Source organism: Falco rusticolus, chromosome Z (assembly GCF_015220075.1).
Source record: "Falco rusticolus isolate bFalRus1 chromosome Z, bFalRus1.pri, whole genome shotgun sequence".
NCBI classification, from domain to species: domain Eukaryota; kingdom Metazoa; phylum Chordata; class Aves; order Falconiformes; family Falconidae; genus Falco; species Falco rusticolus.
The window spans coordinates 11,944,686-11,962,666 of NC_051210.1; the positions used below are offsets into that span (position 1 = coordinate 11,944,686).

The 17,981-nt window shown below is 41.4% G+C and overlaps 1 protein-coding gene across 3 annotated transcripts in view; it reads left to right on the plus strand.

Moving 5' to 3' along the window:
* The window catches only part of ECPAS (Ecm29 proteasome adaptor and scaffold), a 75,966-nt gene that overhangs the window by 46,155 nt on the left and 11,830 nt on the right, over positions 1–17,981 (plus strand). For all 3 annotated transcript variants that reach the window (XM_037374308.1, XM_037374307.1, XM_037374309.1), the window contains exons 21-36: positions 34–199; positions 612–784; positions 1,289–1,390; positions 3,463–3,586; positions 4,554–4,699; positions 5,778–5,832; positions 6,604–6,718; positions 7,656–7,721; positions 7,975–8,092; positions 10,383–10,550; positions 11,452–11,531; positions 12,300–12,405; positions 13,714–13,761; positions 14,789–14,910; positions 16,019–16,169; positions 16,944–17,009. In XM_037374308.1, the coding sequence (XP_037230205.1) occupies positions 34–199; positions 612–784; positions 1,289–1,390; positions 3,463–3,586; positions 4,554–4,699; positions 5,778–5,832; positions 6,604–6,718; positions 7,656–7,721; positions 7,975–8,092; positions 10,383–10,550; positions 11,452–11,531; positions 12,300–12,405; positions 13,714–13,761; positions 14,789–14,910; positions 16,019–16,169; positions 16,944–17,009 (1,806 nt within the window). The remainder of the gene's footprint in view (positions 1–33; positions 200–611; positions 785–1,288; positions 1,391–3,462; positions 3,587–4,553; positions 4,700–5,777; positions 5,833–6,603; positions 6,719–7,655; positions 7,722–7,974; positions 8,093–10,382; positions 10,551–11,451; positions 11,532–12,299; positions 12,406–13,713; positions 13,762–14,788; positions 14,911–16,018; positions 16,170–16,943; positions 17,010–17,981) is intronic.

Consider the following 17,981-nt stretch of genomic DNA (forward strand, 5'->3'; position numbering starts at 1 on the left):
TGAGGTTTTCTGCACTGTTGGTGTTGTCTGTAGAGCCCGGAGGTCCAACACGGATCCTTGTTGGCTTTGGGATTTACAGTAGGAAGGTACTTGGCTAAAGGAAAAATCAGAACAATGGAGCTACATGACATAGAACACCCAAACACTGCAGTGATGCCGGAACAAGAACAACTCATAAAGTCGACAACAGAGACAATAGGTAACTTCCTACTTAAGACTGCTGCATGTAACAGGTTTTTTTTTAACCACCCCAGACTGAGGAATTTTCTAAGGTGTTCAGCCCATAGATACTGTAATCCTGAGTTCACTTTCTGTTATAGAATTTACAGCCTTCAAAAATGTCATCTGATGTATGGATATAACACTTTTCAACAAGAATTAGGTGGACTTTTAGCTCATATACCAACATTGCACAATTAGGACTGGTGCCACTGCCTAGGCTCCTCAGTGTATCTCCTTTCACTTTGCGTTCTAGCATAATGCTTTCTACCAGCTGTAAAGGAGATAGATACCCATGCAAGAAGCAAAGTATTTAAAATATAAGTGCCTGCCTGCCTACAGTTAAATACTAATATAAAATCCAAGCTACCCTGTTTTGCTTTTTCCTGTAGGTTCTTTTCTGGACAGCTCCTCTCCCTTCCTTGTGGTGGCTGCTTGTACAGCTCTTGGGGAAATTGGCAGGAACGGCCCATTGCCAATCCCCAGCGAAGGAACAGGATTTACAAAGCTGCAACTTGTTGAAAGTTTATTGGCCCGCATCCCTTCCAGCAAGGAAACAAATAAGGCAAGATTTTGTAGTATTGTTATGATTCTTGTTCACTTCTGGAATGCTTTGTCCCCAGGTTTATGTATTACCTGCCAAACTGAGCCTTGTTTTTTAAAGGAATTAGGCTTATTGCTGGCTTCAGTGAGTCAGGGTTATGCTAAGGGTTTTCAGAATTAGGCTAAGGATTTTTCCAGTGTTGTCTAGCTGTTGATTGTCTGTGCTTTCTGCAGTTGTAAGTAGGAGCTTAAGGGATGAAAACTGTGAATGGTTGTAATTTTAATTCAAGAAAAATGTGAGTATTTTCTTTTACCTGGAAATAATCTCAAAGGTAACAGGACATTTGTTTTGATCTGTGTTTTGGAAGAGAGGCGCACTGCTTGATCTAATAAGTCACTTGCATGTCTAACTTCTGGTACCTTAAGTGAAACTTCATCAGGGGTGAGAAGGAGTGGGTTTAAAGTGTGTCTTCTGGAGTTAGGAGGAAGGTTATGTGATGGTGTTGGTTTTTTGTTTGTATTTAAGATGAAGGAACGAGCAATACAAACATTAGGTTACTTCCCAGTGGGAGATGAAGATTTTCCCCACCAGAAGCTACTGCTGCAGGGTTTAATGGATTCTGTGGAGGTGAGGCATTATCAATTTATTATTCTTTATATGGCAGTATTTGTCGTGGTTTAACGTAGCTGGTAACTAAGTACCATGCAGCTGCTCACTCATTCCCCCCTCACCCAGAGGGATGGGGAGGAGAATTGGAAAGGAATGTAAAACTCGAGAGTTGAAGTAAGAACAAATGAATAACTGAAATAAAATAAAACAAAAACCCCACAATAATAATAATTATAATGGAAAGGAGGGAGAAGGGGAGAGGAATGAAAAGAAAGCAAGTGACGCACAGCAGCTGCTTACCACCTCCTGACCAGTCCCCAGGCAACAATCAGCAGGCCCTGGCCAGCCCCCGCAGTTTATACACCAAGCGTGATGCCCCGTGGTATGGAATACCTCTTTGTCTAGTTCAGGTCACCTGCCCTGGCTGTGTCCCCTCCCAGTTTCTTGTGTCCCTCCAGCCCTCTGACTGGCAGAGCCTGAGAAGTTAAAATGTCCTCAACTTAGTTGTTGCTAACACCATCAGTGTGTTATCAATGTTGTTCTCACAGCAAATGGAAAACACAGCACTGCACCAGCTACTAAGAAGAAAATTATCTCTATCCCAGCTGCAACCAGGACAGTATTTCTAGTTGAATGTTTTCTGTATACTTTAGGGCCAGGTTTACAAGGTGAGCTGTCTTTTTGTAATTGTGCCTCTGGGTTTTTTAAAACTGCCTTGAAATAGAGAGCAGAGGTAGGCTTGGGGTTTGTGAAACATTTTATGCCACAGTTCAAAAACTTGTCGGTTGAGGTCTCTGCCCCAGTCTCTGAGGTGAATATGTGTTCCCCTTCAGGAGAACTATCTGTATGTATAAAATCTTAAGAGCTTATAGTAGTGAAACTGTAGGCCTGTACTTGGTTCTTCAAAAGAACCGTAAAAGTAGATAACATAAATAAATCTTTTTTTTTCATCTGAACTACTTCAGCTGATACAACTGACTTGAATTAGAAGCTTTCCTTATAGGAATGTGTATGTATCTGCTGTCAGTCTAAATGCATCAGTGTAGTAGACTTCATTCTTTAGCAGTACTTCAGAGCTGATGTACATATTGCAGTATGCCAGACAGCAGAATCAAATAGTCAGGGAACTTTTTTTAGTGTTCTTCATTTACAGCTTGCTTCACCTTCCTTTCTTGTTCAGACTGACATAGGGTTCAGCGCTGTAGAAGCAGCTATTGAATATATCAGACAGACCTTGAGTCCTTCAATCTGATGTGATCAAACAAGCAGTAATCATAAGAACATTGCGTACACGAACATAGAAACAGCAGTTAGAAACGTAATTTTACCTCCTTTAACTGCTTAGGGACATTAACAGCTTCCTTTTTAAAATGTGTACTTGAAAAAACAAAACAATTTATCTTAGATTGCAGGAAGCTAAGGGCTTCTTCAAATGCCTGAGCATTTCATGCTTCCAGAGAGTAAGAAAAGCAATCTAGAAGGTGCTCAGAAGGTATGGAAATCAGTTCTTACGACTCAAGATTCATCATAAATAATGACAAAAAGTGGCACAGTTCTGCACATTCTGTTCCTGAGAGCTTAGAGAATAGTGAAAATAGAACAAAGAAGCAAAGGAAAGCATTGTGTGTACTCTTTTAATGTGAAAAACAGGTTTGTGCATCTCTTGGGGAATTACAGGAAAATCTTTTTACTATTGCATATGTAACAAAGCCACAGTAATTTTCATTAATGACTGGCAGTCTTGTTCTAACTTTATTTTCATCCTGCCTCTCCAATTCTTTCTGTTCACTAACTTGAACTTTTGCAGAGACTAGCAAATAGTTTGTAGGAGGTACACTTTAAAAAATAAGTATGGAAATTTTAGCTTTTACCATATATCTTGGAGAGTTCGACATCTGCTCAGTTTCCGTGAATTTCAGTGGGTCTTAGGTGCCACATAGTTTCAGAAGCTCACCAAAGGATTGATCTTACTGAAAATTGGTGTTGAGAGTTGGGGTTGGAAGAGGGACTGTGGTTTTGTGGAGTAAGTGCCAAAAGTTTTCGGGTGTGTTTAATTAGTACTGTCAGTGAGGCTCTGTTGTGTTTTTCAGGCCAAACAAATAGAACTGCAGTTCACTGTAGGTGAAGCTATTACCAGTGCTGCTGTAGGAACCAGCTCAGTGGCTGCACGTGATGCATGGACAGTCACAGAGGAGGAATATATCCCTCCTTCAGGTAGGCCTTCCTAATACAGGGGCTAGGCTGAGGAATGTAAAATATCATACAGTGTAAAATCACTGGGCTCCATAACTTTTTTCTGTGGTGTTTGATTTGTAACAGTAGAAGTAAGAGCCTTTTTTGTCTGTTAGCACAGTGCCATGTTCTGCTGTGCTGATTATATATGGGTCGTTTCACCTCTTCAAGTCCATTTACTCGGAGGGTAGAAGACTGTCTCATGTGCTGTTTAAATAGCTTCTTCATGAAATCTAATTCACTGCCAGTTGACACTGCATTTGTTTCGGGTTTTTTCATTTTGGTCTGCCATGTTTTATTAGTTCAAGTTTGAGACACACAGACCTTTTAAAATAGCATTTTGAAGCCTGCACAGGGAAACGGCACTATAAAACTAAATTACAAGTATTTTTCCAACCACTTGGAGTGATATGATTAAATTACATTTGCATGCAATAAATGCAGAAATTTTATTTGAAGACTAAGATTTGGTACCCACTGAAATACAAGCATGACAAAATGCTAGTTTCAGAACAGGCACCTATTGGCCTTAGATCTGCAAACAGGTGTTTTAATGTTGTAAGAGTGGTCTTAGATATCTGTTGTTCACAAAGCTGAGCATGTGCAGAATGGGATAGGAACCAAATCCTGCCATTGCTCCAGAAATTTTGAGTCCTAACAGTAGTGCAGTGGGTCTCACGCAGTATGAGTGCTACCTCATCTTGGCCACAGGCTCCAAAACACTTTCAGGAAGGGTTAGGAGGATTCTGTTCACTGTTTGTTAGGAGAAATACTTTCCCAGTGACTCCAGTGAAGGCTTTTCCTAGGTAAGCAGAGATTAAGGTGTCATCTGAGTACTTATGACCTGAATAGGTTTTGCATTGCCACTGCACATTATTGAAATAAAAAATAGGTGCAGCAAATTCTCAAAGTTCCCCCTCTCCCCTTCACCTTTCTTTCTTCCATATAGGTTTGAAAGTGAATGACGTGGTTCCCTGGGTCCTAGACCTTATTTTGAACAAGCACATTATCAGCCCCAACCCACACGTCAGGCAGGCAGCTTGCATCTGGCTTCTGTCAATGGTGAAGAAGCTGAGCACACACAAAGCAATTAAGGTAAGAAATAGGCTCCTTTCCCAACACTGGCTCCTTGTCCCTGTTTTTGTCTCACCTCCTTTCTGTGCCTTCCTTCTCCTTCACTTCCATTGACTCTTTTCCCCCAGTGCTGCACTTATTGAGACCTTATTGAGGTCTTTTTGAGATGTGCCTTATCTTCTGTTACTAGGGGTACATACTAACTGGCAGGTGAACAAGGCTGTTTGGCACCTTTGTAAACATCTGACTTGCACTGAAGTCAGAGTGAGCTTAGTGTGAACAGCTGTTTCAACATGTAATAGTACGTCTTCCCTTGGGAAGGAGAGATTGGTGTCTGTATAGTTTTCAGGATTTATTTTTGGAAAACATTAAAAGGCACTCTAGTTGGGGAAGAGGGGGGAGAACTAGATGGAATTCCTGGACCCGGTTTCACAGAGTTTATCACAACTTTGGTACCTGAGAGCAGTTACGATGTCCTTCATGTGCTCTGTATTTTTGATGTGCTTTGATGGAAACCTTATGTTTAGGGTGCTTGTCTGTAATGAGAGAATGTGAAAGGTCCCATGCAAGGACTTAATAAAGCATTCCCAACCAAAATGTCTGCTCTCTGCATAGAGGTACTACAGGCTGTGATGGGACCATGTAACCATTTTCTGCTCTCCAGGTAATGATAAAGAGCTTTGGGACAATAAGTGCTTTGCAAATGTAAGATCATATTTACACTGATCTAAACAATGCACCTTGTGGGAGGTGGCAAAATCCACTAGTTTGGGGATGAAGTAAAGATGTCCTTGCACAAAAGACAGCCCCATCTGGCTGCATTACTCCTCTGTATTAGATAAGGAAAATAAAAGTTGTTTACTAATGGCATGATAGCTGTAAGGAGATGCTGGACTAATAACTGTTACCTTCTGTGAATGTCAGTAAAGCTGCTGCTTACCTGTCTGGAAAGGAGGGCAGTTCTTGTCATAGGTGCAGCTCAAATAGGCAACCTCACTGGTACAGTAGCCTCTGTTTATCTGTTAGGAACTTGCCTTGAGACCAGACAAAGGATCCAAAACCTGAGATAAAAATAATGTCCTTTTTTCTCACTTTACAGTCTCATCTCAAGGATATTCAAAGTGCATTTGTTTCAATTCTGTCAGATAGTGATGGTAAGTACTATCGCATCTTAAGAGTTGTGTCTTTTGGTGGTCTTTTAACGGAATGGAGGGAATGTTTGAGCAGGCAGAAAGTCACCTACGTTCTCTCTGTCAGTCAGCCTTAAAAGGTGACTGTAGCAACATCCTATTTCTGATGTAATAGGAATGATTTCTTTTCTAGACATCACATGTAGTCATGAGAAGCACAGCTTTTTTCTGTTCTTTGCTAACCATGCACAAATCTTTTTCTGCATTTGCCCTTTCAGACTGCAATGACAGAAGCTGTTCAGTGGTGCTGCTTCTGGACTGCTTTGAGCAGCAGGATGCATAACAGAGTTCTGCATGGACAGGAACTCTAAGCCATCTTTAAGCTACCGGATTTTGGCTGGTAGTTCTCCCCATTGCAGCTGGTGGAAAGGGTGGCATGTGGCAGCCTATCCAAAGCTCACTGAAGTTGAAGAGAGTATTACTATTAACTCTGCTGGACTTCAGGGGCCAGCAGTGTGTCAGAATACTTAGGGCTCTTGGAACTGTCTCCGCTATTTTAAAACCTGCACTGACAATATTAATATGAAGGTGTCACCTGGAATGATGGCGGTATGCTTTCAAAACAAATAGCTGTTTCAGAATTCAAAGCTGGTGTCTTGCCAGACTAGATCTTGTCTGAAACAGAGAGTTGTGAACTGCAGCACAGAGATCTTTTGGTTGGGACTTATTTTTGAAATTTGTATGTTACTTTATAACATGCTTGTATTTAATTTTACTTTGTAAAATTTCTTGCAGAGCTTAGTCAAGATGTTGCTTCAAAAGGTCTTGGACTGATATATGAACTAGGAAGTGAACAGGATCAGCAAGAGCTAGTCACCACACTTGTTGATACACTTATGACTGGGAAAAGGTACAGTGAGGGAGTACTCTGAGCTATGTGTCTGATGGCAACAAAAGTGTACCTCTCTTGCGTGTGGAAAGAGATGTCTTGTGGCCAGGGGCAAGCCAATATGTGTATATTCCCAGTGGGTAAACTGGGACATTTCTTAATTCAGCTTAGTTTGTAGTAACTGAAATTGCTCTGATTTTGTTTCATTCAACAAAGCTTCAAAATAATGGTTCTTTCCTGTTCAAGCAGTTCAGATCAGTTGGGGTTGGGTTAGATTTCCTACTTGCTGCATTGTGTAATTGCAAAAGACAATGGCCACTTGCAGCAACTCTGCACAGTGTGAATGTTGCAGAAGCAGGGACTTGCTTGTGCCTGAAATGTACCTTTTGCTGAGGAATTCTTGTTTAATGGTTGCTTGTCTGCTTCACTGCAAACAATGCTGGTCCTGCAGGACTCCTGGCTAGTAATTATGTTCATGGGTGCTGGAAATGTTCTTCTAACAGCCTACTCCTGTCTAATCTTGTATGAGTATGGCCACTGTGAATGACAAAAACCTAGGCTGGGAGTATGGGCATCCAGCGACGGTAAACTGAAAGAGATTAGATGAATGGAAATTGGATTTTTTTCATTTTGAAGTAGAGAATTGCAAACCATTATATGGGTTGTGTGTGAGCAGAAATAAAAAGCCATCCTTTCACGTTTTGACTTTTTACCTTTTGACTGCACAGCAGAACCTTCACTTTCTGCAGCATCTCCTTAATATTACACATGATACGGGTTAATGAGATTCCTTGCAGCTTGTGTGGTTTCACACCTATACGTTTTTTGTGGGATTTGACCTGAAGGAATGGGAAATTACTGAGTTAATAAAGCAAACCAAATTAACTTTCCGTTCTGTAGTGTGGTCCATTCAGGGGTAGAGTTTGGTAAAGCTAATTCTGGACCTCTTTTCTACCAGAGCCAAACATGAGATGACTGGAGAAACTGTGGTGTTTCAGGGCGGCCTGAGCAAAACCCCAGATGGGTAAGTTTACTGGCAGTCTCAGTGACAGACGCACAATCAGTGCTGAAAGAGTATTCCCTTGCTTATAAAACGGCTTCCTGAGCTTTTTGTTCCTTCTTGTTCTTTAAGTTACCGTTAACTATTTTCTTGTGATACAGATAGGGTATTCATTTATCTCTGTCTGCTTTAGTCTGTGGTTTGACTATAGTTTTAGCTATTATGGCACTTGTGTAGCTAAACATAGTGACACTGATCTCACTTCTGTTTTCCAAAGTCAAGGCCTGTCTACCTACAAGGAGCTTTGTTCTCTGGCTAGTGATCTCAATCAACCAGACCTGGTGTACAAATTCATGAACCTGGCCAACCATCATGCCATGTGGAATTCTCGGAAGGTAATTTGCTGCTTTCGTACCACTTCCATTCCCACCATGAACTCTGGAAACAATAACTGCATTTCTCTAGCTCTGGTTATGGGATCTGTGGGTAACTGCTTGTGAAGGCTTTGATGTTAGGTTCAATGGAAATTTATCAGCCTGAAAAACAGATTTAGGATTGCTTGAAATTCTTACAACAAAACATTGGTATCGTAGGGTTCATATCGTTCTACATTACTCTCTGAATCAACTGTGATCCTTTCCCTTTACTTTTGAGTGTGCTTAGAGGCCAGGTCTTGACATGTTCAAACAGCGAGGTAATATTTTCAAAACAGGATGAGTTTTCAGATGCTAGAGAAGGTGACTTTTGTTATGTAAAAAGGCAGAGCAAAAAGTATTCAGCAACAAGTTTAGGAACTTGTTGCTAAGCCAGTTGACAATATACCAGTTAAATCACTGCTGCCAGAAGTACCCGTTTTTAACTGGGTCTTGGTATTTTAAAGCTACTAGGAACTCTAGCAAAGCCAAAATAGTACGGGATCCACATCCTGCCAAAAAAAGTCACATCATAAATTTGAAGATTCAGGTGTACTTCTCAGAGCTTAACTTGGGAACTTGTTCACTGGCTTTAGATAAGCATGGAAAACTGGTTGTGACCCTGGGAGCAGGCAGAGCACCTTTTGAGTGCTTTCATGCAGAAGAACCAAGTAGCTGCACCTACTATACTGCACCTTTCACGCTCTTTCCTCCTTGCTACCTGAGATTTTAAGTCTGGCAACACCACCTAATGCAAAAAACAAGCCCCAGCATTAAGTTTCATCCAGAGTGTGACAAATCAGCATGCTTCTCAAGACTTCCCGCTCTTTGCCTGGGAACTGAGAAGGACAGGAGCATGGTTAGGTTCCTGACCCTTGTGGAATTGCAGCAGTCAGGATGAGTCAAGAAAATCCACTCAGCAACTGTAGGTTCAGCTTTAGCATTTCAGGAATTTTCAGAATCATGCAAGTTGAAAGGGGCATCTGGAAGTCTCTGCTCCAAGCCTCCACACAAGAGCTAGGCAGAGCAGGCCTTTCAGGGCCTTGCAGATGATGCCTCCCTTTTCCTTCTATTTTCTGCAGCCTCTTGCTCATCACAGCAGTGGTCCTAACTGAGAGTGTCATTATTAGTCTTCCTTTTCTAGACTAACCCAGACAGCACATCCCTGTACTGTGAAATCCCTAGCATGGGGTTTTGAGTGGCAGCTTTTGACACTGACATGAAGTCATTAAAGGCTGTCACTGCACTACAATTTCTTATTGGGCTGTCCTCCCAAATCCCAAGGGACTTCACAGGCAAGCATCAGTTCCACTGTGTTACAATTGACAGTGGGATTGACAGTGTTGGAGAAGGAAAAGAGTATGGAAGAGTACTTGCGTTTAAAAGTAAATATGAACAGATGCAAAATGATAATCCACAGAAGTTTCAGGTTGTAGAGGTAAGGTAAAGTTGTCTTAGCTTCTCAGTTCCTAAGTTGTTTGGGCTCTTGCTGTATTGAACGATTATACTGAACTCTGAAGCAAGTGGAAAAATACTGAAGAAATAAGACGAGGTTACGACCAGAACAGTGGAATGAAGAAAGAGGAACAAATTGCAGATGTTGGCACAAAACCAAGGCCAACGGGACGTGATAAGAGGAGCTGGGAAACGGCAGAAAGGAGCCTACGTGCCAGAACAAGCAGAAACAGAAATCTTCCCAGTAAACAATTGTTAACCAATCATATTATTATACGCTTGTAAAATAGCCAATCACATTATTGCACGCTTATAGAATGCCTTATAAAAGTCTACCTGGTTTGTACAATAAACGGATCAGATCTTGAACTCTGTGAGTATTTGAATCTGACTCCCGCTCGCCCGAAATGCCCGCAGCACTAAGTTGTTCTAAATACAGCAGAGTTGTAGGGAAGCAGTGGCCCACCCTCACCAGTTTTACGGAGAAAGAATCTTTCAGAAGAGTATATTCAAGTCTTGATAGTTTTAATTCTTCACCACCACTTTTGCAAAGGGAGTCAATCAGTATCTTGAAATGAAGGTTGAAGAGAAAGAAGTTTTGAAGTATTATGTTTGCTGAGTGTGTTTGTATGCTTGAGAACACTGTGGTACTGTAGTGCTGATGGGTGGACGTAATTCTGGTACCATTCTAGCCCTTTTGGTTTAGTCTAAATCCAAACTGTATCAATCAACTTTGCCACTGACTGGTGTGCTCAGGTGCAGTAACTGAGTGAGTGATTAGATTGTTTCAAAAAATACTCCTTTGTCATCATTTCAGGGAGCAGCTTTTGGTTTCAATGTGATAGCTGCCAAGGCTGGAGAACAGTTAGCTCCATTTTTACCCCAGCTTCTTCCCCGGCTCTACCGTTACCAGTTTGACCCCAACCTGGGCATTCGACAGGCAATGACCAGTATTTGGAATGCCTTGGTCATGGACAAGTCAATGGTGAGTGAACAGCAAAGTGCATAGCGGTGGGTTTGCTGCTAGCCAGCAGCATCTCAAAGATCCTTGTGGGACGGTTGCATCTTGTGAAAGGAGGGGCTGTGCAGGAAGGGGGGAAGTATTGTCCTACAGAGAAAGAGGTGCTTGAATCCATGTGTGAGCTGGGGTGTGTGCACAGGTTTTGTACTGCCCCTTACATGTGAAAGCATATCGCAGACCTTGTTTGTACAGCCAGTGTTAAGAGTTCATGGTTTACTTTACTTTAAGGGAGTCTTTCCACCCTTTGATATTGCTTTGACATTGCTTATGAGAAGCTCTTCAGGAATCCTTGTGGCCTAAGATGTGCTTCCTAGAGCAAGAGCATCTTAAGTATGGTTCCTCAGTTTTTAAGTGGGAGGAAACCCATGGGAAGAAGCTGTTCCATCAGTCTGAGGGAAATTTCTCCTAGACAAATTTCAGAAATAAGTGATTTTTGTGAGGTGGCCTTGCTTTTGCTGTGAAAGGCCTGGAACTGGGTTTGCGGATCTTTTCTCCTAGCAAAGCTGATCTTAGGATGAAGTCATCTGCTCTGATACCTCATCAGAGTGCAGCTGCTTCTCCTGTAAATGTGTGTTTTGTGCTGCTTCTAAACAGTTCAGCTGGGAAAGAACTCTTTTCTTGTCATCTATGTCACAGCATTAAGCCCTGAAGCAGTGCAGAGAAAGTGTCTAAAGCAAAGTCAGAGTAAGTTTGCATTGGGTAAGCTCTGGCAAGCATTAGTTCACCTGCTGTGACTGAAGGCAGTTGTGTTGTCCAAAAGGATTTTTTTTTTCTTCTACCCCACCCCCTGCCCCCCACCCAAAATACAGAATGAGGATGCATGACCCATGTTTGTTTCATGATTTTTCCTTTTTTTTAATAATAGGTTGATAAGTACATGAAGGAAATTCTTGAGGATTTGATCAGTAACCTAACCAGCAGTCTGTGGAGGATCAGGGAATCCAGGTATTGCTAGGAAAAGTAACAGATTTTTCTTCAGACTTTCTTTTCTCTTTTTCACCATAAACTTGTTAACCTGAAGAAGTTGAGGGGGGGAAGAGAACACATCCTTTCATCAGGATAGAGCCCAGTCTTGTAGTCTGCACTTGAAATGTGGTACAATCTTGTTTGCTTCGTTGAGCCTGAATTTTTTTTTTTGCATGTAGCCTGAGCATGATACTAAACAACATTCTCTGAAGGAGGAGATTTGTGGTTGCAAAGTTCTTGCATATTCTTGGACCTGAAATATTGCTTAATGTTAGAAAATCTTGGCAGTCTGGCTAAATACATACTTGGCAGCAGGATGCCAGTTGGTATAGTATTTTTAATAAAGCTTTTCGTTTATAGTGGTTTGTAGTTACGCTGTATTGGAAACTTCCATTTTAGTTTCAGTTCTAGACTTTAGACCATTTTGTTCTGTTCTTATCCTATACTTACAAAATTGTTCCCGATTTCTTTTTTGTAACTGGAATGTTTGCATAGGCTGCTGTGGTGAAGATTGCTTTCTCACTTGCTGTCACCTGTTTCAGATTTCACCTGACTGGCTAAACATCTTTTTTCCTCTGCTAAAGGAGATGTTCTTATGACAGAGTAGGTTGAGGATTTGAGGAAAATAAGGAATGTGAAATATTCTAGGGTTTTTTTTAACCACTTGCTTACATTTATAAATGTATCTATATACACCTATATCAAATAAGTACACCATATGAAAGAAAGAAAATTCCTTGTTTGCAGCTGTCTGGCACTGAATGACTTGCTAAGAGGAAGACCTTTGGATGACATCATAGACAAGCTTCCAGAGATCTGGGAAATCCTATTCAGAGTGCAAGATGACATTAAGGTAATGGAACTGACAATTGAACAGGAATCTTCAACAGAAAATACAGTGATCAAGCTCTGAGGTGTTTAAAGAGAGATTCTGTGAGAAGTAAAGTTGAAGCCAGTGGGAATTTTGGGTATTAATCAGACTAGAAATTGAAAGCCTCTTGCAGTTAAAATCTCCATGCCACGTTGGGAATTATTTGTATATGTTTCTCACATTTTTAAGTGTTGGTTTTCATTTGTACCATGTTTATTCTTGATGGTTCAGCATTTTTCGTGAATATACAAGAATTCCTAAGTATATGCTTAACTCTCAAGTTTAGAAACACTTATTTTGAGCTGCTTGTGTGCTTAAATATCTTGCATATACAAAGTCAGAATTGTCAGGTCTTTCCAAGCTGCATTTTTGCTGAATCCAGACTTCCCTGGTCAAGCTTAAGCAAAAGCTGAGCTGTTTTCCAAAGTGTACTGTGTACCAGGAAGTTGCTTCCATACTAGTAGATTTAGTGTGTTCAGAAATGTGCCTGGGAACTGGAACCAACTGAGCAGTTTTTCCTTAGGCTGTATTAGCCTGCAGAACAGAGCAACCACCTGCAGACTGCCTTTTGGGAAGGGGTTAATTCCTGAATTTTACTTGAAATTGTTTGGGAAAGTGTACTTGTGGCAGGCCAGATTTTTTCCAAGAACACCCTAAGACATTACCAGTCCAGGTGATTGTGTTTCAGTACCCAGTAACTGCTATCTAGCTGTATTGGTAGATACAGCTTAATTCATCAATACAGGTAAAGAGTCTAATTGGTGGTGGTGTCATGTGCCACTAGAGCTGCACTGATTTTACTGTTTACTTTTAGTCCCATCTTTCTCTAGTCCTAGACATTCAGTTCACTAAAGCATCACTAAGCAACAGGCATTATACTGAGGAGTGGGTAAAGCAAACCCAGGGCATGGTATACTGCTTTTTGCAGTAGAAAGTTCCATTGTTTTCTGGGGGTTTGTTTTGGGTTTTTGATATTTGTTTGGCTTTTTTTGTGGGTTTTTTGTTGGTGTGTCCTTTTGTTTTGAAAAGGACAACCAATAAAATATTATCACAGGCACAAATGTGAACAGAAGCTCAGAGAACCTGGCAGTGTCAGGCAGGTTTGTTTATGTATTTGACTAGACCAGATACTCCAATGGACCAAAGCAAAAATTTCTTTGAAAGGTATCATATTAAGTATTGGCCATGAATATAACCTTGTCAGTACTAGTGTTATACTTACCAGTTAATATGAATCATTCTACAGAAGATTTAAAAATAGCAACAATGGATTGTTGATTTCTTTTTTAGGAGACTGTGCGAAAGGCAGCAGAACTAGCCCTAAAAACTTTAAGCAAGGTAAAACACTAATTTTGTCATTTGAGCGTGGAGATTGTGTGTGTTTTTGATGTCAGGTAATCGTTCACTACCATATCTGCAGGACTGACCTGTTCACCATGGACTGTTGTCTGGAAAAGATCTGTAGTACAAGGAGGGGTTGTGATAAACAGGGCAGCCCCCTTGAAAGCAATCATAATAGCTTGACCACATACTGCTCTGTACTTTTGTTGATGCTGGTGAAGTTCTGCTGCTTGAGGGTAGTGCAATGTTAAGTTCTATACAACCGAAGGAGGGATATAATGAACTGGGGTGCTGGGGTTTTTTTCCCCCGATGTCCTTTTTTTTTTCCAGTTGGGGGTGGGATTTAAGGAAACTTCCTGTAACTTCTAACAGTTGATCAAGCTCAACTGATCTAGTTGACTAAGTTATGGAACCTCACTGCTGTGAAACAAAGTGATCTGACTGGACTTCACTTACCAGTGCTGTTACTAACACAAGATTCTTTGGGTGTAGTACACATACCGCTTAATACTGTGTCTGGTATTCCTCTCAAAAAGTCTTATTAGTGGAAATGGAAATAGGTCTTAAGAGCTGTCTTTAAAATCACAGCCTTCACAGTGCATGCAGCATGACATTTCAATGGCAAAAATTGTGATCTGGTCCAAAAATTTTGTTGCAATTGCAGAATCTGTTCTGATCTGAGACTTGCTGCTCTGCCTCATGTAATGATTGAATCCGTGTGGCTGAGATAGGCTGTCCCTCAACTGAGAGGTCCTTTGGTCCTTCTCTTCATCCAGATGCAGACCAAGGCCTGCTAGGGTCTGAATTTTTGTCTTTTCTGGAAGCTGACCATAGCTGAAACTCCTTTCAGGGATGTGGCTTAGGGCTTAAGTACCTCCTGGAGAGGATAATGAAGGTGTTAACAGAGCCTGGGTTTGGCTGTGAGCAGCTGCTCCTGTCTTCTGTCTGATAGAGAATGTGCTTTAATGTAATTTGAGCAGGGGGTTTGTATATAACTGCAACACTGATTCTCACCTGTCCCCAGGTCTGTGTGAAAATGTGTGATCCCTCTAAAGGAGCAGCAGGTCAGAAGACGATAGCTGTATTGCTCCCTTGCCTCCTAGGCAAAGGAATAGTAAGCACAGTTGCTGAAGTCCGATCTCTCAGGTTAGTTTTGCATCATGTGTGTTGCCTGGGAGTTGTGTCATGATTTGTCCCCGGGAGACCCAGCTTGTTCACTTGAGTTGCAGAAAGTTCTTTGTGTTTGAAGTGACATATCTCTCCCCAAAACAGCTTTCCTGCTGAGTCCTCTTCTCAGAGAGTTCAAACCCCCCGCCCTGGGAACTCTGCCTATTTTTTGGGAGTATCTGGCCTCTCTGCAAAAGCCCAGATTGAGTTTCCAGCAGGAAGTTGTTTTCTGATTTGCTGTGCATGAAGCTGTCCTTCAGGACTAGCATACCTCACCTGCCTGTAAACAGAAAATCCCACCATAGTTCTTGAAACTGCCAGGTCTTACTTCATGACTGGTTGTGAGTAAGGACAGTTCACACCCCAGAGGTGGCTGCCTTTAGTCTCACTGTTCATATACATTTTATGTCTTGTAACCATTGGATGTCCCTTAATGTGTTGGGACTTGTCACTTTGTAACCCTGTTTATTCCTTCATTTGCTTGAAGGACAGAAAAGCTGGAAAATTCAGACCTGGAGTGTAGCTGATGTTTGCGAAAAAATAATTTTATTTTATTGAACATGATTATCCAGGAAGGTTAGAAAGCTTCTAACAAATTATAGTGAATATTCCTTGAATTTTTCATCCCTTTTGAAGATCTGAAAACCCTTCGTCAAAATGAAGCCTGAGAGATGTGGTCAGTCTGAAGCTGACAAGTGAGATTTGAACAGATGGTTGTAGTATTTTTCTTGGGCAGAAACAATGGATGCCTCTGGGGTGACTGTGCCCAGAGCTTTTTTAAAACATGAAGATGGGTTATTTCTTCCTGTGTCTGTCTATAGTACTGCCTCTTTGCCCATTCTCTTTGTGATACCCTGGCCAAAGTAAACAGCCTCTGTGCAAAGCGTAGCATCAGTTGGAAGCTCAGGGCTAGGGTATGATTTTGCTTAAGCAGAGAAGTACACAGATTTGTGTTTGCAGGTAGATTCATCTTGGTGTATCTCAGGTTTGGATTGGCCTTGTTGGTACTGGATTACAGTACACCAGAGAGGTTTTTCAGCTAAGTCTGTGTGCTTCTCTGTTGACCTTCCTTTTGATCTTTTTCCAGCATTAACACTCTTGTGAAGATCAGTAAAAGTGCTGGGTCTATGCTGAAACCTCATGCACCAAAACTTATCCCAGCCCTGCTGGAATCCTTGAGTGTGCTGGAGCCTCAGGTCCTTAATTATTTGAGTCTTTGTGCAACAGATCAGGAGAAGGTAAGTGCAATTATAATGAGAAAGTACCATCAGAACAAAAATAACAAAGATTTAAGCTTCATTCAGTGAACAGAAAAATAGCAGATTTGGTTGAGAGGTGTTCAAAGATGCAGAGAGAAGTAGCTAGTAAGTTATTAAAAAAAGTTTCATCATTGGAATATGACTGGATAAATGTGGGGATTTTTTTAAGAGTTAGGGCTGTTTTTTTATTGACTAGACCACCACATATTTCAGAAATTGAAGAGCAATCTTAGTAAGACCCGTTGTTAAATGTCAACACCATATACAACTGTGAAACAGGTGAAGAGAGTCTCTAATAATTATCTGCAGTATACCTGTACTGTCAAACCTTTCTGGTTTACACAGGGGGATAACTGCAAAGCTCACAACACAAGTTAGAAGGTGTGCCATAGTACTGTGGGCTGGAGGTGGACGTTGTCAGCACGGTGTCCATTAATCTGTCTCAAAGAAACTTATTAATCAGTAGTGGTCTTCTAGGAAAGTGACTGAAACCCACTGTTCAGAAGCAAATATAGCTAATTTCATTGTGGGGAGGGACTCCATCTTCTGCAAACTCAGTCCTTTGCCAATGAGAAAGGAGTGACCAGCAGGTCAGAGAGGAAATTTTCCTCCCCCCCTCCCCTGTGTGCATCAGGAATGGATTTTGGGTTGAATACGTGAGGTGGTAACTTACAGATTATGTCCTTTTTGCTGTTTTTATGTTGAGTTTACACTTGGTTTTGGTTTTTTCCTTTTTTTTTTCCTTTTTTTTAGGCTGCAATGGATAGTGCCAGACTTAGTGCTGTCAAGTCATCTCCTATGATGGAAACCATTAACATGGTAAGTACTTGATTCAGAAGGGTTCCAGTGTAAGGTATGTTGTAGGAGATGAATCGAAGTGGGAACTTTACAGAATACTTCTTCAGGGTTCATTTTATCATCACATTTCCATGGAGATGTCCACCTTCTTTTTCACATTCTGACTTCCTTCATCCTGTCACCACAACTTACTCCTCAGATCAGTTGTGAATAACCTTGGCTCCATTTGGAGTTGGAGGGATTATTTCTCCACCTCAAGACCTGTCTGCTCTGATAAAGAAGGCATACTGCAAGCACTGTCAGGAGCTGGTGTTTGGCACCATAGTTTCCTGCTGCTGGAGGAGGAGTTGCTGATGCACAGACACTGTGCTGTAGCGTCTGTCTTGGCAGAGCGCTCTGCCCTCTGTAAGAGCCTGTCCCTTCCCAAAGAAAACTCACTTTTCTGCTCAGGCACTGCACACAGCGAGGCGCATGTGAGCAGGCTGGGTGTGTGAGCATTGAGCTTTAGGAGAAGCATAGCCACCAGAGCTATTCTTTCTTTCTTGTGCTTATGGAAAATTATCAACAGCAAGCCTTCTTGTACATAGCAGCATGTGGAGCTGTGTTCTGGTGTCAGGTGGAGTGCTCTCTATAAATAGTGTGTAAAGCAGCTAGGAATGGAAGGCTCCATGAAAAAGCGTACTCACTACCGCGCATCAGGCTGCAGCAGCTGCTGCTGTCCCTCCTCCCAGGCCATGCCTTGCCTCTGCCAGACCTGCAGGAGGTGGCTGTGCTTCCTGGAGGAGAAGAGAAACAGGACGGAGTAGCATGAAGATGTCCTGGCTTATGAGCAACATTCTCTCTATTCCTGTATATTCTGGGGCTGGCTGGGAGATTATATGATATAATCTTCCCTTCCCCATATATATATATATGTAAAAAATATATCATAAATATATATATATCTCATAAATATATAATCAATATATAATGATCTAATTCTCTTCACCATAC